Here is a 25,115-nt window from a genome sequence, read left to right as displayed (position 1 = left end):
TCATGCAGAGGCCCCAAGGTCAGGATTGTTGGGGCGGTCGTAACTCCAATCGATCTTGGTAAGGTTCGAAATATGGGAGGACAAACATAATCTGGCAACGCTATTGGTCTTGCGGTGGCAGATGCATGTCTCCAAACCCTGTGATTGATAAGAACATTAGACAAGGGTGCTATCTGAATAGCAAAGCAGGACAGAGTCGCTCGCGTGCCCCAGACAATGGCGCACAGCTTTTGTCGTACATTGCTGCTCATCCTTTTCAGACAATCATTAATCTTCCCTTGTGATCATGGTCACAGATCTATCGATGATTATTCGAGTGATTTCTTCACCCGAAAGAGATGATGAAATTTTGTGAAGTCTAACGACAAAGCACGATAATGCCGTTGAAAAACAAAACTTTGCCCACCGAAACGGCAAGATCTCGGACTTAATTTTCCGCACAACAGAATCGCTCTAGAGTAAAAGTACATCTTGACTCGAGATTGCAAAAGCACAATACACATTTACGCTACCTTGAGATGCCTGCGCCTACAGCACTGCTTAGGCGGCCTGAAAAGCTTGCAGAAGCAGAGGCAACACCATTGCCTCAAGACAGTAAGATTCTACAAATCTACGGTTTTTGGCTCTCTATCTAATTCGCTACAGATGACTATGGAGACGAAATTCTGGTCGATGCTACCAGCGCCACACCCTCAGTGCAACAGGATACAGCCGCTGAGCATTTGGATTCCGCAATGCAGGTTGACGAAGAAGGGCGCCCAAAGTTCCCACCCGCAAAAGAAGCTGAGAAGTCCCTTAAAGTAGAGGCACGAAAGGTCTTCATCCCACCCCACCGTTATCCCGCCCTCAAATCGAAATGGCCTAAGATATACCCTCCGCTTGTTGGACATTTGAAGTTGCAGGTGCGCATGAACGTATCAGCCCGAGCAGTCGAAATGAGAACCTCATCGTATACCGTTGATTCAGGAGCACTGCAGAAGGGCGAGGATTTTGTGCGGGCGTTTTGCTTGGGGTTTGATTTGGAGGATGCTATCGCAATGCTGCGGCTCGATGATTTGTATATCGAAACGTACTATCACCCCCAAGCCCCTAACGGAATGGGCACAGCTTCCATGGAGACTAATTGATAAATAGCTTCGAAATCAAAGATGTGAAGACGCTGAATGGAGAGCACAAAAATCGAGCAATTGGACGTATAGCGGGAAAAGGAGGTAAAACCTCACGACGGGACTGTCTCCTGTTTGACTTGCTGATACCGGGGTTCTTTCTAGGCAAGACAAAGTTCGCTATCGAAAACGCGAGTAAAACTAGAGTTGTGTTGGCGGACCAGACCATACATGTTTTGGGAGGGTTCAGAAACATCCACATTGCAACAGAAGCCATCTGTAAGATTTCCATCAGGCATTCCTTGTGGAGGTCAAGGGGTGCAGTGTCCTCGGCCATTTGAGTTAATATATTTGCAAAAACAGGTAGCCTGATATTAGGAAGTCCACCGGTAAGTCTCCAGCTACTCTCTTGTTTAATGCAATTGCCTGACATACTTTATCTTTCAGGGCAAGGTATACGGCAACTTGAGAACTGTGGCCTCACGTATGAAAGAACGCTTTTAGTCGCGTTTGCGCAAACAGGGTGCAGTTTGCAGGGCATTAGCATGCAGTTCTGAGCATGAGGACATGTGGATCGGGATAGAGTCAAAACCAGAAGTCATGGACAACAATGGAGTTGGCGTCGGAGAACCAAAATCAGGTATTTAGCACACGCGGAATCCGAAGTTGTTGCGGTGAAAAGGCATGGCAGGGGCGAGGTAGAAAGGTTCAGGGCTATGGCTAAATCGAGGTCTGTGAGTCCATGTAGGCATACTCAAGCGCTCAGATACATACACTATTGCGCCAGTGCGATGTCTCGTCGACACCATGCTACGTCGTGAAACCTCCAGGTTAGTCTCTCTTCAGTGGGAAGAACGCTTCCTCAATCCCTTCCTTTGTTATGACAAGCATTTGCAACCCATCCCCAACCTCGATATGGCGCTCGGTCGCGCTCGTGAACGCATCCCTTACAAGCTGCTCCACTTCATGCCTTGGCAAGGGCTCTGCCTGCCGTGCCAACAGGTCGTGACCTTCGCCAGTACTCGGCAGATATTGATTCTTGAAGTTGACCTGGTTATCCAAGAACGGCATTATCAGGCTAGCTGCAGCCCCCGCGGCTCTACATTGCTCACGCTCGTAAGAGCCAACTGGGTCGTAGCTGTACAGCGCCCCTTTGCCGTCCTCGTCCAATCCACCTAGGATCGCCGTCACGTAGTAGGGGAAAAACCGTTTGCCGTAAAGAATTGTAGCTAATCTCTGGGCACAAGCCTTGACAGACATCTTCTTGCCATGCTGGTATTTGTACATCTTGACGATTGCGTTGAGGCGTTCCTTGAGAGCTGTACCGTCTGCTGCGAAACCGACAACCGAAAGTATGATGTGTGCACCCTCTCCTGTTTCATCATCGCCACCGATCCTGAATACCTTGGGGGAGTAACGAGTATTGATGCTGTAGCCTGAGGTTAAACGAGTATCGCCTGCAATGATGGCAAAATCATTGCCTGTGATGCCTAGTGTAGAGCCGCCATTGTCTGTGTATCTGGCATAGTTAGATGGTGGCATACAAGCAATGATACCCAGTCTTACGGGTAGAAGGCGTGTTCTTTATTACCAGTTGCCCCATTGTTGTGTGAAGCTTGGGAGAAGGAGTAGCTTGGAATTGAAGTCAGGGTTGGATTCGCGCCGAGTATTGACGCCATACTGGAAGATCTATGGCTGCTGTAAGCAAGGTGAGTAGATCGAGGTGATTTCGGAAAGCGTGGAAGATCTATGGCTGCTGTAATCAAGGTGAGTAGATCGAGGAGATTTCGGAAAGCGTGGAAGATCTGAAAGGTAGAAGGTATGATGGCTTAATGATCCAAGCAGCTTGCCAAGGCCGCTAGCGCAACGACGCGCAAAGCACCTGCCTGAGCTCCCAGCTTCGTTCCCAGTGCTGAGACCAGCTTCATGATACCCTCCTTTCAGGTCTTCTCATTTTTACGTTCGAATCTCCGCCTCTACTGTCGCCATGGTTAGTCATTTCGAACAAGCGAATTTTGAATATGAGCTAACAGCGTTCACATAGACATCCATTGGTACGGGGTACGACCTTCAGAATTCTGTCTTTTCACCTGACGGCAGGAACTTTCAGGTGGCCTTGATTACTCGTGCTTTCCAGACCTTTCGGAACTGATCCTCTCTTTCAGGTCGAGTACGCGGTCAAAGCAGTCGAGAACGGAGGTACCTGCGTCGGCATTCGATGTAAAGATGGTGTTGTCTTGGCAGTAGAGAAGATTGTAACCAGCAAATTGTTAAAACCTGGTGCGAACAAGAGGATAGCAACGGTCGATCGCAATGTCGGTGTGGTAAGTGCACATTCATGGGCGAGCCTAAGTGATGGAACTAATATATGCAATCATAGGTATCTTCAGGCCTTGTCCCAGATGGTCGACATTTTGTATCACGAGCACGAGATGAGGCTTCATCATGGCGGTCGACATACAAAGCACCTATACCTCTCGCTGCTCTTGCCGGTAGATTAGGTGGCTACGTCCAAGCATACACACTTTACTCAAGTGTCAGACCGTTTGGTGTAACAGCCATAGTCGGTGGCTGGGATTCGGAAGCAGAGCTGGGAGTAGATGGACAAGTGGGTAGTGGGCCAAGCATCGGCGCTGGTGGGAAGGTATCAGGCACTAAGGCTGGAGGTCCGGGCTTGTACATGATCGAACCAAGTGGTCTTTACTGGGTGAGCGTGTCGTTCGTACGAACCTTGACGCTGACTAATGGAACGTCTGCAGGGATACTATGGCGCAGCTACAGGGAAAGGTAGGCAGGCAGCTAAAGCGGAACTCGAAAAGCTGGATCTAGCATCGGGCAATCTGTCACTCGAAGCCGGCGTGAGGGAAGCAGCTCGAATCATCTATGTTGCACACGAGGACAGTAAGGACAAAGATTTTGAGCTGGAGATGTCCTGGATTAGCTCGACCGAGGGACCAACCAAGGGAAGGCACCAGGAGGTCCCGAAGGACATCTTAGAGGAGGCAGAGAAGGCAGCCAAGAAGGCGATGGAGGGCGACGACGAAGAGGAAACGACGGCCGCCGAAGGGGAGACGATGGAGGAATGAGCTGGACAGATGCAAATGGTGTAATAATACAATTTTAGCATGCGTCAGGTGCCTATGCGGCGCTTTGTCTGGTACTTGAGATTCCCACTTCGATACTTCAACCTATGTGGCTGCTCACACAATTTTGAAGGCCGTATGTGGACCAATTTTCCTGCTAATGGCGTACATGAGCGTGCATTGCCTGGATGCTCCCTTTGTCATGAGAATTTTCCCTCCGCCCAAACCTGCCTCTTCACGCCCAGCTCAACAGCTACTCTGCCCCAGTCTTCCCCATGACAGTGTTCACCATCCATTCCCGCCCTCGCCCTGCCCTGCTCCTCGTTTAGCAATGTCAACAATCCGAATACAACCGGCACTCCTAGATCCAGTTGCACCTTCATCAAGCCATGTGATGTTGCGTCAGCAATGTATTCAAAGTGCATGGTCTCGCCTTTTACAAGAACGCCAATTGCAATGATCGCTGAGAATGGTGTTGCCAAAGGTGCCGTCGAAGACTTGGACGAGTTTTGTGGAGAGGAGGCGGTGGGTTCTGGCATGGTGAGGTCGGTCAAGGAAGCGGAGGACAGCAGATCCGTGACCGCTGAGATGGGCCCAGTGGGGTTGTTCGAGGATTCAATCTGTGAGGATGTGTACATTCTGGGAAGAACGAATCAATCGGCATTTTAAGCTGACGTACAGGAGGGGGTCATAAGAAACCTTTGCACAGCGAAGGGCAGTTCATAGCTGCCCGGCACGTCTTGAACCACTATGTTCTCTTCTCTGACGCCAGAAGCTAACAGTGATTTGCGCGCACCCGCCACGAGAGCCGAAACCATTTGTATGTTCCATCTGGCGTGGACTATGGCTATGCGGAGGTTGGAGCCTGATGATGGCGAAGCATTAGCTAGGTAATTTGGGGATGGGCGGAACAGGGCACTTGCCATCGTGAATTTGGGTCTCACCAGGGCCTTTCAGCGATGCCATTATATGCACTCATGTACTGGGCAAATGATGAAAAGATATCAACAGTTCGGATCGGAAACAAGCGTGGCCAATTGCAATTGCAATCGTAATTCGCTTGGAAGACCACTCCGATCTCGACTTGCCCCACCCAGTTGCGTCGTCCGCCAACAGCGTTTGAACGAGGAAGGAAAAGGGAGCACAACAATGTGGAGTATGCTGTTTTAATTTCATTGCGAATCGTCTATCTATTCGTGACTGCTATCCCATTCCATGCTTTTCGGACCACCCTCACAGCGCCAAAGAAAGGCTTCGTCCAATTGAACTGGCCTCAACCATATTGAACCCGATCCCTTGACCGTCATCATCTACTCCACAGTAACAGATTTGGCCAAATTCCGAGGGAAATCAACGTTGAGGCCTTCACCCACGGCGAGCCAGTATGCGATAAGCTGGAGAGGGATGACGTTGAGTAAACCTTGGAGACAGTCAACGGTCTTGGGAATCTCAATTTTCTCCGTCTGCTCAGATGGAAATTCGGAGTCATTGGGATTGCAAATGACAATTGGTCGACCACCACGGGCAATGACTGGATTGGAGTATTAGTGGACAATTCAAGGCTAGGGCGAATTCATGTGAGAAATTACCTTGCTGGTAAGCGTTGAGCGATTTGGCAAAGATGTCATCGCGAGTGAGAATCATGATAATGGGCAGATTCTCATCAACTAGGGCTAGCACACCGTGCTTCAACTCTCCAGACATGACTGCCTCACAGTGAAGGTAGGAGATTTCCTTAATCTTCAAAGCACCTGTACATTTTATGGTCAGCATGAAGCTCGCCAGCTTTTGGTGGAGGGTGATCTCTTACCTTCCAGCGCGGTCGAGAACTGACTACCACGGCCCAAGAGTAACAAGCTCTTTTGGTGCTTGAGGAATTTGGCACACATGGCCTTGATAGGGTCATTAAGCTTCAAGATCTGCTTGAACTGCTCGGAAACATGAGCCAAACCATTCATGATATCCTCGCGCCTCTTCTGCTTTGACGAACGGTCTTCGCTGAGAGAGAGCGCAAACATCATCATGGCGACGAATTGTGAGGTATACGCCTTGGTCGAGGCAACACCAATCTCAGGGCCGGCGTTGATATGCACACCGCAGTGAGTAAGGAGCGAGATCGACGAGCCAACCACGTTGACAACGCCTACGGTCAGGGCCCCTCGCTCAAGGCAGTACTTCAAAGCCATGAGGGAATCCGCTGTCTCTCCCGACTGAGACACGAAAACGCAAGTGTCGTCGCGGAATACAGGGGCTTGTCGGTCCAAGAAATCCGATGCAAGCTCGACAGAGATGGGGATCTCTGTCAATTCCTCAAAAGCCCCACGAACGGCCATACAAGAATGGAAGCTAGTACCGCAAGCAATGAAGATCAAGCGGCGGCAGCGGCGAATGGTGCTAATGTACTGCTTCAAGCCACCCAATGTGACCTTCTTGTTGGCAACATCTAAGCGTCCACGCATTGTGTTGATGACGGACTCGGGCTGCTCGAAAATCTCTTTCTGCATGAAGTGGTCGAATTTCCCTTTCATGATTTCTTGGAGTTCCAGCTCGAGAGTCTGAATGGCTCGTACATTGGATGTCCCATCGTCCTTGCTAAGACGGTGGATATTGAGGGAGCCTTCGTGAATGTGAGCGATATCGTCGTCTTCAAGGTACAGCACTTTCTTAGTATGCTCGACAATCGCCGAGGGGTCCGAGGATAAGAAGAACTCGGTGGGAAGTGGTTGTCCATCCTCAGACAAGAAGGCGCGGGACTGTGAGCGATGAAGGAGCGATTTGTCCGGGGGTGCGAGGAGACTGGCCGAAGCCTTTTTAATTGCAACATTCTGAGAAGCTCGCTCAGCAGGCAGAGGGCCGTCTTCAGCGTATTCCACATCGACGAAATCAACTTTCATCTTCTTCTGTGTCCTCACGCCCACAACAAGTGGTGAGCCCTTGCGAGCCGCGATAACCTCGTGTGGGTAGTGCACCGATTTGAGGAGAAGACCAAAGGCTCCTTGCAATTCCTTGATGACAGCTTTGGCGAGCACGAGAAACTCGATGTCTGGGTGCGCATCGTATAGATACTTTGCGAGTTTGGCAATACACTCGGTGTCGGTTTCGGTTTCGAACTTGAACCCCTTGCCCTCAAGAAGCACTCTCAATTCCTTGTAGTTGGTGATAATACCATTGTGGACGACGGAGAATTGCCAGCTCGGATCTGATCGATGGGGATGACAGTTGATTCGTGATGGCTGGCCATGTGTAGCCCACCGCGTGTGTGCAATGCCGGCGTGGGAGTCGAAGACCTTGTTCATGTCTGGCTCGCTCTCAGCGATAAGCTGCTTAAGCCTGGCAACCTTGCCAACCTCCTTGAACGCAAGGACCTCATTTTTTTTGTCTCCATCAACAGCAAGACCTGCCGAGTCGTATCCTCTGTATTCCAAGCGCGAGAGTCCATTGACGAGTGTCTCGATAATGTATTTGCGGTCCTTCTCGACCAAGTAGTTGATGTAGCCGAAGATACCGCTGTGAAGATAAAAGATGTTGTCAGCTTTAGGATGTTTACCTGCCAAAAGACCAGATCAGGGCCATGACTAACCACATGTTTGCAATGAACGAGAGGGTGTTGAAGCGAGATTTTCAAAGAAGTAAATACTTGAGTGTTTTTGAAACTGATGAGACCACAGTCAACACGATCTAGTGGAGAAGGTAGGGGGTTGGTCGGGAAGATGTTGAGGTTGTGAAGGAGGCAAGCTTGTTGTTTATAGCTTTGACGGATTTACCCCTGTCAGTGTCACTCCGAAACGACGCGCTAACAGCCCAGCAAATGACATGAAGGCTGAGACCTTGCCCCTTTTCTCTGCTTTCGTGTTTGTCTTCTTACACAACTTTGCACGTACGTGGCGAGACAGGCGCAGTCCAGTTTATGACTACCTACCTTTGTCCTGTCCTGGAGCAAAAATGTCATGGCAAAGAACCAAAAATAGCATGCACATTATACGAGCGCCGAAAGCGTTCCTTGCAGTAGCGCCGCTTGCAAAATGGAGCTTGCATGCTGCTGCATCAAAGGCAGCACCAACCATGCCGGTATCCAGCCTTACCCACTTACGACAATACCGGATATTGAATGGTAGAGATCCGGGAACACGATGTGACCAAGGGCAGAACGACAACTGTGCTCTAGGCTTCCCAAGGTGTCTTTTCAATTCTGGAAATCATGACTTCGACCATGCATTCATTTGCCTTGGACATTTTACGGACTGCCGTTTCCTCTAGTAGCTCTTCTAGTAGGCCAATTTTACAATCTTACAGTTCTATAACCCTGTGATCCTAAGACAGTCACCCTTTGCCACTACTTAGGACTTTGAGCTTTGAGAAGTTTGTGTGACGGCAGGCGATACAGCCTCAGATCTCCAGGATTCAGCTACTTATTAAGCACGTCATCTACTAGACTCGGTGCGTAGATCAAGACCTCGTCCAGCACTCAATTTTCCCTTTATTGTAACTGGCAGTAAGGGAAAGCCGGGAGCTTTGATTTCACCTTCGGTCCTCACATCTGAAGTCCAACTCTTACAGAACTGAGACAGCATTAGCAAACATCTAAACTACAACGGGAACCCACCACCAATGTTGATCAGTGCCTTTCGCAGAAGAAAATGGTGTTCCAGCTCCGCCAATGGCAGCTTTTAGCTTTGAGCAAGCGGAGGAGTTGCACCGTCATCTACAGAATACCTGTCACCATGCAACAAGGGCTAGATTCATTATTGCCAGTCCCATATATCGGACATTGCAGACGAAAGATACCGGTCCCAGAGGCGACTGGAAGGGAATGGAAGTTCCGGAACTATGTCACCCCTTTGCTCATATCAATCAGTGCTGGCCTAGGCACACTCGAACCCTTGCCTCATAATGATCCGAAGATCATCCACATCTTTGTTTGAGTACTATCTTTCCCAAATACCCGAAGGGGCTTCTGCTCGGATGTGGTCACTCTAGGCAGACCTGTTCGTCGTCACAGGCTGAAGGCGAGATGAGGAATAGTTTCTGCTTCAACATCAAACTCAGGTTTCCATTGGACTTTGTGTTAGCTTAATACACTTCAGCAATGCAGAAGATGTTCGATTTCGCGAGCGGCGATATTAATAGACCTGTCAAATGGACCTCTGCGGCAAAGGACAGATGATAGAAAACAGCCCTGAGGCTCCGTTTGTAGTCCACGCCTCTGCTCTTGCTTTCGTGTTGAGCGAAGCTGCTGGTAAAGTTGTGCTGCAGCATCCAGAATGATGGCCTCTGGTAACTATTGCCGCTGTCGTCATTGATCAAGGCGCCGCGCGAATTTCTTAGGCTTTGATGTAGTGACATATCCACCAAATAATTATGTTTGTCTTCGTGTACTGTAGGATAAAGGCCCTGTACTAAACCGCGTGAAGGTGTATAGAAGAAGGCGATCCGCCATGATTTGATTCGTTTTCGGCGGCTCGGAATCAGGAATCGGCTAAAATTACGGGGTTTTTTGGGAAATGTGAAAGCAACCGTAACCTCACTACATCCAGTTGCTGCTCATGACCAGTGCCTGCCATTTGCCTACCCTCTGAAACCCAACTTTGTTCTGACTTCGCTGCCCTTTTCTTACCTCACTCATGCGAGGTTCATTCACAGACTTGAATCCACCAATCGAATTGTTATCTGCCTGACATTCACTCTGCCGGTGATCGCGTTAGCCCAGACCCCTCCCACCGCGTGCGAAGCCACAGCGCACAATATCTGCTTCCAGAATCTCAAGCCTCCATAATCAGTACATGAGAGACAAACCGGCGGTCACATTTTTTGGGATAGCTAGTTGGAGCGGCGAAATGGTGCATCTCAAACGGTACAGATAGAAACCATCTCCAAGGATGTCGCGCTCGTCAAAGGGCTTTGCCGATTTCTTCCCTACTGCTCCTTCAGTGCTCCAACAAAAACGTTCCAAAGCTTCTCAGGATCGCAGAAGACACCAGTCCCCGTCCGTTGGCCTGTCTTGTTCCTCTAGCGCGCTTTCTGCACCTCCTGCTCCCTCTGACGGCGAGGGCGAAATCGACACCCTTGCCCACGGAACACCAAATGGCCATTTCAACGCAATGTCAAGCTCGCTGACGCATGAGGAGAACGAAATTGCGAACAGCGACATCGCACATGAAGTTGGCTCCACTAGCTCTACGAGCACTACATCTTCTATCTTCAGTGCAGTCAACAGAGATGCCAACATGGCGCATCAAGATGAACCACACAAATCCACAAGCCTAACGCCCCTCACCAACACGGACTCCTCTCCTCGAGCGAATGGTAATAATTCGCCGCCCAAAAGGCGAACTCATGATGAGCATCTCTCAGCTGGAAACTCGGCACTATCACCCCCGCGAGACCAAGTGGAAGGACCGTCGATTTATCGAGGCTTGGATTTTGCACGTGCCCAACTGCCAGCCGCGCTGTCGGCACGGCCTGGCAAAGGGGAGGTCAAGGGATTCCAAGCCGTTTACGACCCCGATTTAGACAAAACGCTGAAGGGAAAGGAAAAGAGAAGCCGTCAGGTTCAGTTCAGTCCATTTGGCGAAGAGGTGTGTTTGATTGCAATGTGTACATTTACGTGTTTGTTTCAGGCTTTGGGCAAGCTAATGGAATTTCTTTGTAGGAAGATGGGGCTTCCCCAACAGACCCCCGATTAAGAATTTCTAACTATACCAAAGGAGCTGCAAACAAGCACAAGAACCGCCACCGAATCGCACCGTACTCATTAAAAGCTTACCAGTATGACAAGGAAACGTCGATTGGGCCTGGACCGCCAATTAGAATCGTGGTGACCGGATTTGATCCTCTTACCCCTGTCAACCAAATACGTCATCTTTTCTCTAGCTTTGGAGACATAGCAGACATCACTAGTCACACTGATCCGGAGAACGGTAGCTTTCTGGGTATATGCCTTATTAGATACAAGGACAGTCGGTCGCTTCGCGGCGGGCCGGCCACATCTGCAAGCGCTGCTGCAAAGAAAGCTCACCTAGAATGCAAAGACGGTCAGACTAGGGTTGGTCTCTGTCCTGTTTTTGCTGAACTTGATCGTGATGGGTCTGTGGGCCGGCGTGCACTGGCCAAGGCCAAGGAAAGACAGCGATACAAAGAGAAAAAGGTGGAAATGCCAAAGAAGGAAACGAGTATGGAGATACCGGGGCCTCCTCCATCTGCGCCAAAAGGTCCTTCTGCGAAATTTCCTGTGCGGCCCAACCTGCCACCACCACTAGTACCAACGACGCCATTACCACGATCCACTGCAATACAACAGCCACCTTCGCAATTCGATGCTTCCAGAAAGGCTGCGGAAGTCGACTACCCAGGCTCGATAGAGGAGAAGCCCATATTGGATCAAATTAAGCGCGATCCGTATATCTTCATTGCTCATTGTTACGTGCCTGTAATGCCTAAAACGGTACCACATCTGAAGAAGAGACTCAAGAACGAGAATTGGGAGCAAGTGAGGTGCGACAAGACAGGGTATTATGTGATATTCGAGAATTCGAAACGAGGCGAGGAAGCTGCGGTCAAATGCTACAAAGCGTATCGTTTGCGTGAATTGTTCACCTACATCATGAACATGGAGTGTCATGAGTTTGGAAATCCCAATTACGAAAGAAGCCCCACTCCTGAGAGAGCTATTGCAGAGCAACGTGAAAAGGCAGAGCGGGAAAGGGTTCAAAGGGAGGATGAGCTGGATCTCGAGGAGGAAAAAAAGCAAAGAGCTAAGAACCTCGACCCCGTCAGCGAAGCGGCAGAAGTTCTCAGAACTGAGCTCCAAGTCAAGCTCATGCAGGATGTCCGACTCAAGCTTGCAGCACCAACTCTATATGACTTTCTGGATCCTGACCGGCATGCGGATAAAAGACGGAGACTGAATATCACAGATCCGAACGACAGGAGAGGAAGCGGTTCCAAATTTGACATGAGCGAAACACCGCCAAACGGTACGCCAGATTCGAGGAGCGATGTCTTGATCAATGGCCGTCGGCCCCTGGCGACTTCGACGTTGAACGTTACTACTCTGCCCAGAATTCGGAAAGGAGTCGGTGGTAAGCGAGAGAACGTTGGTTTCACAGATGAACGGCGTAAGCAGAAAGCTCCTAAGAAGATGGCAGTCCGTGGACTTCACCATCGTTTGCCCACATTTCGAGACGATGACGAGGATTCGGAAGATGAACGGCGTACTACTTTCACAAGAGATACCGAAGAGCAGGACAGTAGGCCAGCGAGCCGGATGAGCATTGCGTCAGACATGTCGGAAAACGAGAGCACCAACCCAACACCGAAGAAAACTCGCCGGCACAGTAGAGCTTCAGCATGGAGTACGATGCCTGACGAGGAAGATACTGATGATGTCACGCCAGCTATGACCGATATAGATCAGGAGATTTCTCGGGATGCCAGCAAAGTTCAACAAACGTCCAAGAAGAGAAAACGACTTATCCAGGACATTGCTGACAAAAAGAAGCAGAAGGAAGATGAAGAGTTATTCGGGATTAGCAAAGACGACGGAAATGTCCTTGTACCTTCTTCGACAATAGAGATCGATTCTTCGGTCACAGGCATCCAGTTCTTTGAAATGGACGGTCTAGCTGACAATCCATCGAAAGATATTAGCGAAACGCCGGACCTCGATTCCGAGAGCAGATTGGTAACATCAAAACAGACAAAAGGAAAGAAGAAGAAGACCAAGAAGCAGGTCTTCGAAGAGCGAGAAGCCCTCAAGAAGCGGCAAGCCAAGGCTGAATTTAATGAGATAATGGCAAATGCTCCGAAGATTGGGGAAATCCAGCCTGAAGTGGTGATTGAACCTACAGAGCAAGCAACAGCTGAGAACGAATGGAGTGCAACGAAGGGGGAACCTCAGCGCACGGTTGCTGAGGATCCGAATGTAGTGCTTGACTTGGACGGATGGCAGCATAATGTCAAAGACGAAGAAGACCTACGATACCTGCGACAAGTCCTGGCTGATCGATCCGAGGCAAGTCTGGGTAATGTCTCCCTATGGGCCTGGAAGCAAAAAGAGATCAAGGCGCTTAATCGTGGTGGTGAGAGGGGCGTCATTAGAGCCGAGACCAACATCGACGGTTATTATGTACCAAACTCCACAGGCTGCGCCAGGACTGAAGGGACCACGAAAATCTTGGAGTCGGAAAAGTCCAAGTACCTGCCCCATCGGATCAAGGTTCAGAAAGCTCGCGAAGAACGGGAAGCCCAGGCGAAGGATGACCCTGTTGCTGCCGCTGCGGAAGCCGTGGCGCTGGCGTTGGCGAAAACCCAATCCAAGTCGTCCTCACGGTCGAACCGTGTCAACAATCGTCGTCTCGTCGCCGATATTGCCGCCCAAAAACAGGTGCTGGCCACATCCAATGGCGAAGGTGACGCGATCCGCTTCAATCAGCTCAAGAAACGAAAGAAGCCTGTCAAATTTGCTCGTTCTGCCATCCACAATTGGGGACTTTACGCAATGGAGAACATCGCTGCCAATGACATGATCATAGAGTACGTTGGCGAGAAGGTGCGACAGCAGGTGGCCGACATGCGAGAACGGCAATACTTGAAGAGCGGGATCGGCAGCAGCTACCTTTTCAGAATCGACGAAAATACCGTCATCGACGCTACGAAGCGCGGTGGCATCGCACGTTTCATCAATCACAGCTGTGATCCAAATTGCACCGCCAAGATCATCAAAGTAGAAGGCAGCAAGCGAATTGTCATCTATGCCCTCCGGGACATTGGGCAAAGTAGGTCTCTTCTTCTTCTACTACCTCTCTTCTTCCCCGAAGCTCACACTAATCTTTGCTCAGATGAAGAACTCACATATGACTACAAATTCGAACGGGAATGGGGCAGCGATGATCGAATACCTTGTCTTTGTGGCACTGCACGTTGCAAAGGCTTTCTCAATTGACATCTTCCTTCATGTCTGACTTTTGTTATATCTACACGTCATGTTGGTAGATAAGTCTTTGGCGGCCAAGTCCATCAGCGTTGCATCAAGCTATCACAGCATCCAAGGCGTTTCTAAAAACGTCAGGCGACTTCCAGTGAAAATCAAGCTGGAAGGGCTGGGTGCTTGGGTCAGCTATCTGGAAGCGTGCGCATTGAGGTCGCCGAAAAATAATGTATACTAAATCACTATCTGATATGATGCTTTTAGGGTGCTTGGATTCCTGTGAAATCCACTGCTCATCCAGAAAAGCATCTCTATCTCCCCCACCTTTGTAGAAGGTCTCCAAAAACCTGCTCTTCAGAAATGGAGAAATATGTCAAGAATGCGAACAGGCTCCGTGCCCTAGCGTCATTCGAATTCTGCTAAAACACCTCGCTTTTTTAGTTGTCTAACCTTTGGATATCCTCGAGCGTGCTTCAATGTTCCATCTGCGGCCTTCTCCAGACATGCACTTTCACCGAATATCCTTCGGATGGTCCATGCTCGGTCAGACTACAACCGATGAGCCAAGACCCTTTCCATAGATTGGCTTGACTGCTTAGAAGACAAGAAGCAGATTCTTGCAGATCAAGCCGTAAATGTAGAGTAAAAATCACAAGTATGAACGGAGACAGCTCACCAAGATGACTGGGCAACAGAAAATTGGCAATCCCCTCCTTTATCCTGTACTCATGCCCACAATTGCCGCATACCATCTTACCCTCGCGAACTTCGGTCTCGAGGAGAAGGGTGTGCAGGTCTCGCATTACCTTGTCGTGGGAAACTTCCGTATGGGAGGTCGTGTTGACGATGTCAGGAGTTGAAAGATCCGTCGTGGGAGCGGAGATTGTTGGCTTTTCACTGGGAACGGTAGTGAAGCCGAGCTAAAGATGAGAAGCGGTGAGTAGTGACTAGCTCCATAAACAAAAATTGGAGGGTTGATCGAGACGTCGTGATTGAGGAAACAGCGATAGAGTATAGACGTGGTGCAAGGTCATACTTATTGGATATATGTATGCAAAGGAGAACAGCAAAAATTCTGAGTGGCTGACACGAGGCACATACCTCGTTAGCAGTAATTTTGAACGCTTCCCAGTCTATCCTAGGAAGGATGTTCCGTAGAAATGAAGCATTGTACTCAATGTCCGACTGCTCGAGCTCCGCGTCTTTAAAATGGAGGGGAAAGGAAAGGGAAGAAGTCTTGCATGCTTTGACGGCACAGGTCAGGAAGTTCACTGTCAGAATCTTCATGTTCAAATCCCTGTACTCCCAAGAATTGAGGTACAATGAATTTTCTCCCCTTGTGCTGTTCCGAAGACGGCGATGGCTTTCTAAGAAATTCTGGATTCCTACCACTCCCCCAACTCAGGCGGACTTGGCAACAAAACTACTCTCGTACGTATCATATTTCGCTTCACCACTTCGCCTACTGGTAATATGCTCTATATCTGAACATGTCCAATTATTCGCCATGCCGTCTCTTCGTACCAAATCCTCTCACTTAGCACCGTATTGCTGAACCCATAAGATCACGATCCATTCCCATTTCTAGTGCTCGCTCATTTTCGCTGATATGAGCCCTTCTAGGATTCTATGAATTGCTCCAACAGTCCATCCAGCTCCCCCTTTGCCTGCTACCACAGTAGCGAACTGTACAGATCTTCACTCGCCATGACGGTCACGTACAATGCCTCCTCTCCCATCGTTTGCCCTGCTAATGCCGCGAGAGCACCACTCACTACACTCTCTACTAATGAATACAAACTGCCCACGCGGTACACGCTTTCAAGTCTTTCCGCGTGATCTTCAGCTTCCACGGCCTGGTGCCACAGTGTATCCGCAATTTGCGCAGTCTTGATTCCAATTTCGCTGTCAGTGTTGCTTATTTGAGAGGGTGTTTTGAGCCTCGGAATCATTTTCGAGAGTAAACACACCCAACATAATATATGTCTTAAGCCTCAAGACTACGTCTGAAGGAGAAAATTGGGGCTCCGAAAATCCGTACGTAGTCTAGCCAACAGCACTGGGAGCTCACCCAACCCCTACCAGAGCGACATAGAAAGCCGTCGGTTGCATAGGGCTGGAATCGGCGAGCGTTGGCGGCAGAGCGCGGAGATGCTGGGGGGAACCTGGTACGAGAGCTGCACTCGATTTGAGGCAACCATGGTGCAGATGCTTTCGTTGGTCTGAAGCAGGTTCGCCTAACTTTCGATAATTATGGGAGCAGCGGCTGCAGGATGATGGTCGACTCCTGCGTCACTCGCTGGACTCTGGCTCACTGCGGAGGCGATCGGTGATGCAGAGCTCGCCCCATCTGCTAGAGAAACTGGATTGGTGCTACTTGCAGCATTTTCGAAGGCTGGCCCCGCATAGTGCTCTTCTGCTCTCATAGACTGGCTGTTACGCCGAGACAGGGGTAATTCTTGAGAATTGTGACTTGAGAAACTCTCCCCAGCATCAGGGACCTAAAAGTGTGCGTGTGTCAGTGTGCCAAGTGATAAGATATTGAAGGGCCAATCACTGCGTTCGGGAAGGCATTGAAGGGGCGCGGAGAAAATTGTTCCTTGACGTCGGGGATTGGAGCCAAGTACTATTGGATGAGGATTCTAGGAGGATCGAATATCTCTCCTGACGCAAAGGTCTAGGCTGTGACCACACGGTCTCTAGGACCGTCTCTTATTTCCTGCTGTTGGTCTTGGTGTGCCATGTCGCTCATGTGCGGAGCAACGTACGTGCAATATCAATGAAGTTGTATAACTTTCAGAAATCGAGGCGGCCGCTGGATGAGAACCATGTCATGAAGTATGCTTCGGCAAGTGATGATAAATAGGAATGGGCTTGAGGAAACAAAAAGGGGCTGTGGAGAAAATCATAGTCTGGACCACCGCCTTCTAGAATATCACCCTACTTCTGGCATCCAGAGGGTTCTATAACGACAGAATTTATCTATTGTACTTTTTCCTCAGTCGACATGAACCCCTTCTAATCTTCAATGGCCATTGACTGGGGGATTCTTCTCATATCAGTGCGAAGCGCCCTGGAAGATATGCGTTGTATACTTTTTGGAATCGATACAAAGCCCTCATCTCATGTGGACCATATGACCACTCGTCCATCAACACCGCTGGCTGCGAAGAATTAGCATGTGGACGTTCTTCCTGAACCCCCAACTACCAGCGGGTACTCACAGCTGAACTTTCTGACGGTTCCGCCAGCTTCATCATAAGTTCTAATTGTGGCGATGGTGTTCTGGTGCACTGTCTTGAGCTGGGTATCGTCCTTGCTCTTTCCTTTTAGATCCATTTGCCTAAACATGTTCAGAGCAGATTCTTCACGCATTTCCTCCAATCCGGGCCTGCCCTTCGACTCCATGGAGCCTACAATCTGCCAGCCTTGCTCGTTACCCCGCAGTCTGTATACTTCGCAGTCCTGCCCAGCGTCAGCTGCAGGTTCCCATAGGCATGAAGATTACTTACATATCCAGCAGCAATGATTTCGCTCTCTCCATTCCAGATCAGGCTCAGGAAGGGCAGGAGTTGCGTGCTAAGGCTGACGACGGCGGTGGGAGGCTCATCAGGACCGCTTGGATAGACGACTGTGATACTACTATCATGTGCAGTGAACGCCAGAGCGTTGCCGCTTGGCGAAAAAGCACAGCCATGTACCCAACCCGCTGAGTTATTTAAAAATTCTCCACACACAGTGTTGAAAGGCAGTCTTTCGCCCCAGACACTGCTCTCGGGTCTAGCATCGACCCCCTTGATAAAGCTCGAGAACACCCTCGCATGCGCATCTGTAGATCCCGCCGCCAAAAGGACCGAGTTGGGGTGCCATGCCACAGTTGTGATGGTACTTCGTATGGGCTTCTTCAAATGCTTCGACACCCACCAATCATTCTCCTCCTCAAAATAACAGACTGCAATGACCCGGGCACCAGAGCCGACCGCGAATTTCTTCTCCGATGGAGACCACCGTACAAATGTAGCTGCGCGATTGATGCGGAGTAATACGAGCGTAGGCTTCCAGCCGGAAGGTGACGGTTCCCAAACGTATGCGTTGCGATCTGCGAGTCCACAAGTCAGCCTTTTTCCATAGTACCTTTAACCTTTTCCCCAGACACACCTTGCGAGCAAGTGACGATTCGCCCGGTACTCGGCGCAATGTCGACACTTGTTACAGTCTTGTCGTGTCCCTTCAGCTCATCTTGCAAGCTGAACTTGTTCCCAGACCTGCTGTAGAGCTCAACGTTGTTGTCTCTGGCCACAGCTAGTGTCTGCCTGTCTGCGGAGAAGGAATGGTCTGCGATTGGGTGATGGAAAAGGTGGTGGACGTCGGGTGAAACCATTGCGAATAACGAGCGACAGGAGTAGCTCTCTACTATCGCCGTTGCCTCAAGGTATCTGGCCGAGATGTAAGGGAATTATGCTGTCGTCGCTGGTGGTGCCGTCAGAGGGGATTGGAGGAAGGGGGGGGGGAGCTGAAACACCATGCCAAAATATACAGAATGTACCCCGAAATCACCCCCTATCAGGTCTAGGGTGACCGCCGCCCTACTCGTGTGGCCAAAAAGTCTACTTTAAACATCTTGGCCGTCCGGCGCGGGAGTATCCACCAAATAATCTTTCTCGTTTCTCCGCATCTTAACCCTAAAACCATAAAACCACCCCACCACCCTATTGAGCACACGGCAAACTTCGAGACTTCCAGCTTCACAGACTATTTTCTCTTCTATTCTACAACTCTTGTCCCACTGCACGCGACAGGGGATCAATCCTGTACATTCAGGCCGTTGAAATGCCCGCTTGACAAAGGGTTCCACTACTCAGCAAGATAATCCGCCAGCACGTACCCGTCCTTTAAGGACCACTTGTTCCACTGGGCTCCAATCTACAACCTATGGCCTCCCACGTTGTTGTTCTAGACTCATCCGCACGCCGGGCTGTCATAAAAACAACGCCTGCCAAGCACCTCGCCGACGTCTTACAGGAAGCATGCACAAAGCTCGGCTTAGACGCCTCCCGTCATGGCCTTAAGTAGGAGGTCCCACTACGACTTTGATCAAGATTATGCTAATGTGCATTTGTGGATAGGAATAATAGTAATAAGACCCTTGATCTTTCACAGCCCATCCGGCTCTCAGGTTTATCCTCAGGTGCCAAGCTACAAGTAGTTGTTCTGTCGCGCTCGCCCTCAGTTGTCTCTGTGGCTCTACAGCTTCCGGACTCAGAATCGGGCGCGTCAAACAGACTCACGGGAAAATTCCCAAGCACAACCACAATATGGCTGCTACTAAGACACTTCGAGTCTGGATCGACGGGCTCGGAGCCCAGCAGGAACTTCACTGGTCGCGGGATACCACAAATGGAGACTGGGGCGAGCGGTTCCGGAAGACTGTTCTATGAGACTCCAGTAGTACAAGTCATGGGAAGGGAGCTTGTTTCATTCGCCGACCTGCAAAAGTCTCTTGCGCAGCTGGGGTTCAATAGTGGGGGTGTTCTCTTGCGCCTCAGTTTCCGTAGAACCGAGCGTCCTCTCGAAGAAGCGATTGTGGAGATAGACCAATATTTCAAATCTGCTGAGGGCGAACAGACCGGAGGTGTACACTCGGCCAGTGCAGCAAAAGCAGGGTCTGGTCCATCCGTCTTGGAACCCTTCCCTGCCCCCAACGATCGCGAAAGACCGTCGCCTCAAGAGCCTTCATCGCCATCTCAAATACAACCGCCCTCCCAACAGTCAGCAGCTCTGTTCTCTTCCCAGTCGCCCATAGGCGATGAAGCTCAGGCCCGCCCTGAATCTAGTGCGCTCCTCTCCGATGCTTCGCCAACTTTAGACACGATCGTAACCGGCCCACCCGAGCGCCCAATATCTGTGTTCGCTCCGTCGTCAGCCTCGACACCTGCAGCTTCACGCCAAGCGTTCAACGAGAAAGATTATGAGCCGACCATCGCCCACGCCAAACTGCATCAAGCCCGTCTTGCCACATCAAGCGTCAACAGGCGCCTCCCCACTGATGCTGAGCTCGCAGTCCAGGCCGAGACCCAAGCCAAGAAAACTGCGGATGCAAAAGATGTGGGAATCAAGGTTCGTTTTCCAGATCAAATGCAGGTGATCAGCACATTCTCACACCTGGATACATCGACCACACTTTACGACTTTGTCAAAGGCCTCATGGAGAAAGAGAACGAGCCGTTTTCCCTCAATTTCAGCTCAGCGCAGGGACCGAGGAGTCTACCCAAAGACGGCAACGTGAGGCTGATAGGTGATCTGGGCATGGCCGGACGCGTGCTTGTTAATGTCCTATGGGAAGTTGGAGCAAGCAGTGAAGTAAGGGCAGGCAGCGTGCTGAAACCCGAATTCCAGAACAAAGCCAAGCAAATCGAAGTCAAGGAAATAGAAAGTGTCGAAACGGTCGAGAAAGCGAATGAAACGGTCGAGGGAAAAGGAAAGCAGAAGGACGAAGGGCGGGAAAGGAAGGGAGGCGTGCCTAGATGGCTTAAGTTGCCAGGAAAGAAGTGACAACAAAGCACGATTTTGATAAAGACAACGGGTACGTGCGGGGATCTTGAAGGCCTTCTTCGGGTGAGCGATGGTGCACGACGTTATGGTACATCTTGACATTAGCGAGCATGGTTTAGACGGAGCACGCAAGTAGCATCTACATGGAGTTGGAATAGATAGCCGTGAAGCCTTTGCTGTGTGTCACGAGCGAGCCGCCATAGACAGCACAGGGTGCAATGGCACGAGGTTCCACTTGTTCAGAAGGTCAAAACCTGCATCTCACCATCTCGGTCCATCAAGCTAACCCGTAAGATGGACCACACAGGAGTCTTCATGATCGCGTCCGCAAGTCCTCCAGCTCCGAACACCCTCATCTAATGTCCAGCCCTTCTTGACTCGGCAATGACACCTTGCAACTCATCAACCTTTCGCTTCGCACGTCCAAACGTCCCGAGCTGTAATTCAAGCCATGAGTGTCAGCCGGTACCCGTCCAAGAGCAAGTCTAGAAAGCTTCAAATAGTGCAGGGTAGATACTCGAAAGAGTTCGGTAGGAGTCGAAGGAAGGCAATACGTACTCGCTTCTTCGCTAGCTTGCGGGCACGCTTGTCCTTGCTGTTGCGGAGTAATTCGATCACACGACGCTCATACGGTGCTAGTCTATTGGTCAAGGCGGATCAGCTACAGTCCCTTGACTTGAGCCGCCAGTATGCCGCCCAGGCGGGGTTTGTTGCAGGATACACAGTCCAACATCTCGCGTGTTGGCACAGGTTTCGACACTTTCGGGCTCCAATCAAGTAGACCTGATGCTTTCCTGCTCCCGTACTCAAGACGTGGTGGGACAGATGACCTACCCAGACACCTCCTTAACGATCTCTCTTACGAACGCGGTACGCTTGCTCAAGTGTCCTTTGGTGCGTGATATGCGTGACGATTCGCGAGGGGTGGTTTTCTACTCGAGCAAGTCCGTTAGCTCCCATGCTCCAAAGCTGACGAGGCCTACAGCACAGCTCCATCATGAACGATAAGAGGGAGAGAGTAGACATACATGGCCTTTGTTGAGACCAACAGCGATTCCACTGCGTTGTTTGACAGCCATCGTGAGGTTGGCGTTGTATCGATGTGAATGTGGAGATGGTTTGTCGTTGGGATTTCGTGCGAAGGTGAAGCGGGTAGCTAGGCTGTATTGGGCTTAGTCGCGTTGATCTAAGCGACTTTTCTTCAGAGTACCTCGGGAGCTCAGCTCTTCTCCTTGTCTCCGAATGCCAATAGCCACGCATACCCAGATACTCTACAGCAAAGCGGCCTAGCGAGTTGGTATATATTTATTGGTATATCATGACATATGGCATCCCAATCATGAAACCTTTCCCATCTAACTTATAGGACATGGAACCCTCTCGAAATAACACCCTTTCAGAAGCAAACTCGGCCTACTTTGCCCTCCGTAGCTCATTGTTCCTGTCCTGGCTCAGCATATGTGGGTATCTTTAATTCGAATAGTCGATTCTTCCCCTCGCCATGACCCTTCTCTCTGCGAATCTCGCAATCTCCGATGGCAGAGTTTTGTTCAAATGTTAAGGCCATCATTTATCGCCGGAGCAATACTCCAAAACCAATCTCTGCAGATCCAGCAGCTTGTAAGGCTTCGTCATAAACCCTTCCATTCCCACCTCCCGCGCCTTTTCCAATGCAGTGTCTGTCACGTCCGCACTAACAGCCAGCACCGTAACACCTTTAACCTGCTTTCTTCTCTTTCTTCCATCGTCATCGTCGTCTTCCTCGAAGCCTTTCTCTCCCTTCCTCTCTTGCTCTTTTTCCATTGCAAATATCCTTCGAGTAGCTTCATACCCGTCCATATTCGGCATCCATAAGTCCATCAGAACAACATCTATGGGCTTCTCGCCGCGCGCAATCCTGTCAACGCTCATCTGACGCACGGCCTCGGCGCCGTCGTAGGCTTCGTGCACGCCTGTGTAACCGAGTTTCCCAAGCATGTTTACGAGGAGCTTGCGATTTATTTTGTTGTCCTCTGCAACTAAAAAAGTAAGAGGATGCTTCTTAGCAAGGTGGCGATCAAACGTTGGTGATTTCTTTGTCGAAGGCCGGCGGGAAGGGGTAACTTGGGCTTGTTGAGAGAGGCTATTACGACGGGAAAACGATGAAGGGCCAAGGGGCGAGGTGGCCTTGAATTCAAAAAGGTCGGGTGTCTTGCTAGCTGTGGGAGTATGGCGGCTGCGGGACGTGCGCCGATGATCTATGGAGGATGTTCGCCGGGCACGAGATTTGGCAATGGGTTCGCTAGCAGGAAGACGGGCTGGTGTAGACGCGCGGCCTGGAGATGTTGCCCTGCTGTCCGGATCTGTGTAGGAAAGCGGTATTCGAAGCTCGAATTCAGAACCGCGTCGAGGACCGTCGGTATCAGTCCTTACACATTGCAGGTCTCCGCCAATTCTGCGGGCAAGACCCTTGGCAACCATCAGCCCTAGGCCTAAGCCTTCCTTTTGCCGTGTGAGGGAGTCATCTTCTCGAGAGAAAGCCTTGAATAGATAAGGTTGGAAGGCCTGGGGAATACCAGGACCTGTATCGACCACGTTGATAACGATGAATTTAGCTTTGGGAGTCAGGGTTGCCCTCAGTGATATTCTGCCCTCCTCCGTAAATTTGACGGCGTTCATGAAAATACAGGAAACTAATTTCAATAGATCCCGTTCATCGACTATCATCCAATTAGCACTATGTAAAACAAGATAAACTTTGTGGTCACACACCTAATACTGTCTCTGGGACTTGGGGATCCACCGACCATTCAATGATTTTGGTACGAGAATCCCCATTCGAGCTTCTGGTCTTGACTTCGATTATCTCACCGCCGTCGATGTCCTCCGCAATTGCAGACTCTGGTCTCCCTCCATTTCTCAAACAGTCGTTAATGGTCATATGCAGCAGATCACGGACTTTGGTGTGCCTCAGGCTCGGAGTCACGGTGTATTCAGGCTCGGATAATTCGAATGCATTCTCCGGCTCAATGAGAGCCGGAGTTGGCTCAGTGAAATCTTCCATACCACCCGTATTACTGTCGCTTTCTTCAACGGCCGTCCGCAGAGATGCTATATGTGGTGATAGTTCTCCGCGCGGTGTTGAGCTCTGAGACTGCAAGTGCCGATGCTTGGTGACTGGGCCGCTATTGCCAGAGTCGCTTGTCCTCTGTCGTTTGCTTCGCCGAAAGAAGATGCTCTTCCCGTCGATGCTTATACTTGATCTTCTACCATTGTATGAGACCGTTGACATCCCATCCATACTCTCGTCGTCATTGGGCGGATTGGGCGTATCTGGCACTTGCATGTTCAAATCGTATGCGTGGACCACATTATCAGCAGCTTCTACGGCTCTTCGTGAGCTATCTGTCATGACTGTTATTGCCTGTCCTCATTGGTCGTCAAGGGCTGGGGAATCACCTTGGACCACCTCAATATTGTCCCGCAATGTTTTGAAGACTTTGCGGACGGACGCATCGGATTGACCTTCTAAAGATTCTTGGACCGTTGCGTGCATGACGTCGAGCATTCCCACGACACCCTGCATCGGGGTTCGCAACTCATGAGACAAACTTCGAGCGTATGGCTTCAATGACTGTGCAGCTGTGACCGCTTCAGTAGGTATGACTTTACCAAGCTTGTTCCTTTCAACATCCTTGGCGTAGCTCTGTCCATCCACGAGTCGTTCGAGAATGATGTCTTCAAGTGCATGCAAGAGCAGCTCAATGTAGCCCCAGCCTAACCTGAGGTTCTCCACACCTTTGGCCGTCCACATCATGCCAAAGTGTCCAAAGCACTTTCCCTCGGCGAATAAAGGCACTCCGAGGTAGGCTTCGGTAGGGAAGGGAAACTCGTTGGGATTGTTGAGGACGAATTGTTGTAGTCCCTCGGGAATCAGAAACACTTTGTCATGTTTCATGTTATGACAAGGGGCGCCATAGGCCAGGTACTTGTAATCTCGATGAAGATTCTTGAGCTGTGCACCGTCGTTGTAATAGAAGGCGACGCCTAGCAGACATGATCCAGGTTCTCCAATTGGTGGCATCTCAACTGCCGAATTTTGATCATCTACCAAAATTCGTTTCGTTACGAAGCCGTATTGAGCGCCGGTAATACTTGTCATACCCTCCATGAGCAAGCTCCAGAAATCATAGGTAGTCGCCTCCTTGAGACTTTGCTTCAGCCGTACAAGCTGCTCAACGACATTGTTCTCCAGTACAGAATAGTGTTGCTGAACGGTTTCGCGGAAGCCCTTGTCACCATCATGTGCAGCTATACCTGGCTCAGGACCTGAAACGCACAATGTTGTCCTTTCCATCATGTCCGCCAAAGCGTCTCCGCCGGCACTCTTCTTCGTCTTTGGACGACTCATCTTTTGACGGTTCATCTCCAACGCTGTTCTCGTACATCAGGCAACTATGTGTTGTAACA

At 50.2% G+C, this 25,115-nt stretch overlaps 13 protein-coding genes across 13 annotated transcripts; 5 read left to right on the top strand and 8 right to left on the bottom strand.

Annotated features, from left to right (window-relative positions):
- Positions 1 to 518: 518 nt before the first annotated feature.
- HO173_006118 (uncharacterized protein) lies at positions 519 to 1,610 on the top strand (the record flags this gene model as incomplete). Its single annotated transcript, XM_037308029.1, has 6 exons — positions 519 to 594; positions 646 to 1,069; positions 1,135 to 1,211; positions 1,272 to 1,385; positions 1,470 to 1,495; positions 1,554 to 1,610. 6 exons carry the CDS (start codon positions 519 to 521, stop codon positions 1,608 to 1,610), a joined length of 774 nt encoding a protein of 257 aa, XP_037165289.1.
- Positions 1,611 to 1,937: 327 nt separating this feature from the next.
- Positions 1,938 to 2,785, bottom strand: HO173_006117 (uncharacterized protein; the record flags this gene model as incomplete). The annotated part of the gene is made up of 2 exons (XM_037308028.1): positions 1,938 to 2,625; positions 2,673 to 2,785. The coding sequence occupies 2 exons, from the start codon at positions 2,783 to 2,785 to the stop codon at positions 1,938 to 1,940; spliced, it is 801 nt and encodes a 266-aa protein (XP_037165288.1).
- Positions 2,786 to 3,093: 308 nt separating this feature from the next.
- Positions 3,094 to 4,192, top strand: HO173_006116 (uncharacterized protein; the record flags this gene model as incomplete). Its single annotated transcript, XM_037308027.1, has 5 exons — positions 3,094 to 3,096; positions 3,151 to 3,216; positions 3,272 to 3,430; positions 3,487 to 3,813; positions 3,866 to 4,192. 5 exons carry the CDS (start codon positions 3,094 to 3,096, stop codon positions 4,190 to 4,192), a joined length of 882 nt encoding a protein of 293 aa, XP_037165287.1.
- A 197-nt stretch (positions 4,193 to 4,389) lies between these two features.
- Positions 4,390 to 5,115, bottom strand: HO173_006115 (uncharacterized protein; the record flags this gene model as incomplete). The annotated part of the gene is made up of 2 exons (XM_037308026.1): positions 4,390 to 4,828; positions 4,889 to 5,115. 2 exons carry the CDS (start codon positions 5,113 to 5,115, stop codon positions 4,390 to 4,392), a joined length of 666 nt encoding a protein of 221 aa, XP_037165286.1.
- Positions 5,116 to 5,499: 384 nt separating this feature from the next.
- On the bottom strand, positions 5,500 to 7,774 carry HO173_006114 (uncharacterized protein; the record flags this gene model as incomplete). The annotated part of the gene is made up of 4 exons (XM_037308025.1): positions 5,500 to 5,720; positions 5,779 to 5,940; positions 6,000 to 7,696; positions 7,770 to 7,774. The coding sequence occupies 4 exons, from the start codon at positions 7,772 to 7,774 to the stop codon at positions 5,500 to 5,502; spliced, it is 2,085 nt and encodes a 694-aa protein (XP_037165285.1).
- A 357-nt stretch (positions 7,775 to 8,131) lies between these two features.
- On the top strand, positions 8,132 to 9,111 carry HO173_006113 (uncharacterized protein; the record flags this gene model as incomplete). Its single annotated transcript, XM_037308024.1, has 2 exons — positions 8,132 to 8,257; positions 8,764 to 9,111. 2 exons carry the CDS (start codon positions 8,132 to 8,134, stop codon positions 9,109 to 9,111), a joined length of 474 nt encoding a protein of 157 aa, XP_037165284.1.
- Positions 9,112 to 10,065: 954 nt separating this feature from the next.
- On the top strand, positions 10,066 to 14,129 carry HO173_006112 (uncharacterized protein; the record flags this gene model as incomplete). The annotated part of the gene is made up of 3 exons (XM_037308023.1): positions 10,066 to 10,764; positions 10,839 to 13,962; positions 14,026 to 14,129. 3 exons carry the CDS (start codon positions 10,066 to 10,068, stop codon positions 14,127 to 14,129), a joined length of 3,927 nt encoding a protein of 1,308 aa, XP_037165283.1.
- A 458-nt stretch (positions 14,130 to 14,587) lies between these two features.
- On the bottom strand, positions 14,588 to 15,401 carry HO173_006111 (uncharacterized protein; the record flags this gene model as incomplete). Its single annotated transcript, XM_037308022.1, has 2 exons — positions 14,588 to 15,034; positions 15,216 to 15,401. The coding sequence occupies 2 exons, from the start codon at positions 15,399 to 15,401 to the stop codon at positions 14,588 to 14,590; spliced, it is 633 nt and encodes a 210-aa protein (XP_037165282.1).
- Positions 15,402 to 15,784: 383 nt separating this feature from the next.
- On the bottom strand, positions 15,785 to 16,066 carry HO173_006110 (uncharacterized protein; the record flags this gene model as incomplete). The annotated part of the gene is made up of 1 exon (XM_037308021.1): positions 15,785 to 16,066. The coding sequence occupies one exon, from the start codon at positions 16,064 to 16,066 to the stop codon at positions 15,785 to 15,787; it is 282 nt and encodes a 93-aa protein (XP_037165281.1).
- A 1,171-nt stretch (positions 16,067 to 17,237) lies between these two features.
- HO173_006109 (uncharacterized protein) lies at positions 17,238 to 18,495 on the bottom strand (the record flags this gene model as incomplete). Its single annotated transcript, XM_037308020.1, has 4 exons — positions 17,238 to 17,278; positions 17,339 to 17,579; positions 17,627 to 18,213; positions 18,273 to 18,495. The coding sequence occupies 4 exons, from the start codon at positions 18,493 to 18,495 to the stop codon at positions 17,238 to 17,240; spliced, it is 1,092 nt and encodes a 363-aa protein (XP_037165280.1).
- Positions 18,496 to 19,046: 551 nt separating this feature from the next.
- On the top strand, positions 19,047 to 20,666 carry HO173_006108 (uncharacterized protein; the record flags this gene model as incomplete). Its single annotated transcript, XM_037308019.1, has 2 exons — positions 19,047 to 19,183; positions 19,241 to 20,666. 2 exons carry the CDS (start codon positions 19,047 to 19,049, stop codon positions 20,664 to 20,666), a joined length of 1,563 nt encoding a protein of 520 aa, XP_037165279.1.
- A 356-nt stretch (positions 20,667 to 21,022) lies between these two features.
- On the bottom strand, positions 21,023 to 21,745 carry HO173_006107 (uncharacterized protein; the record flags this gene model as incomplete). Its single annotated transcript, XM_037308018.1, has 4 exons — positions 21,023 to 21,103; positions 21,225 to 21,306; positions 21,501 to 21,598; positions 21,695 to 21,745. The coding sequence occupies 4 exons, from the start codon at positions 21,743 to 21,745 to the stop codon at positions 21,023 to 21,025; spliced, it is 312 nt and encodes a 103-aa protein (XP_037165278.1).
- Positions 21,746 to 22,232: 487 nt separating this feature from the next.
- On the bottom strand, positions 22,233 to 25,056 carry HO173_006106 (uncharacterized protein; the record flags this gene model as incomplete). Its single annotated transcript, XM_037308017.1, has 3 exons — positions 22,233 to 23,365; positions 23,418 to 24,050; positions 24,105 to 25,056. 3 exons carry the CDS (start codon positions 25,054 to 25,056, stop codon positions 22,233 to 22,235), a joined length of 2,718 nt encoding a protein of 905 aa, XP_037165277.1.
- Positions 25,057 to 25,115: the final 59 nt, after the last annotated feature.

The sequence above is a fragment of the Letharia columbiana genome (assembly GCF_014066305.1).
Source record: "Letharia columbiana isolate WasteWater2 chromosome Unknown Sc0000017_s0, whole genome shotgun sequence".
NCBI classification, from domain to species: domain Eukaryota; kingdom Fungi; phylum Ascomycota; class Lecanoromycetes; order Lecanorales; family Parmeliaceae; genus Letharia; species Letharia columbiana.
This window is presented reverse-complemented; position numbering and strand designations above follow the sequence as displayed.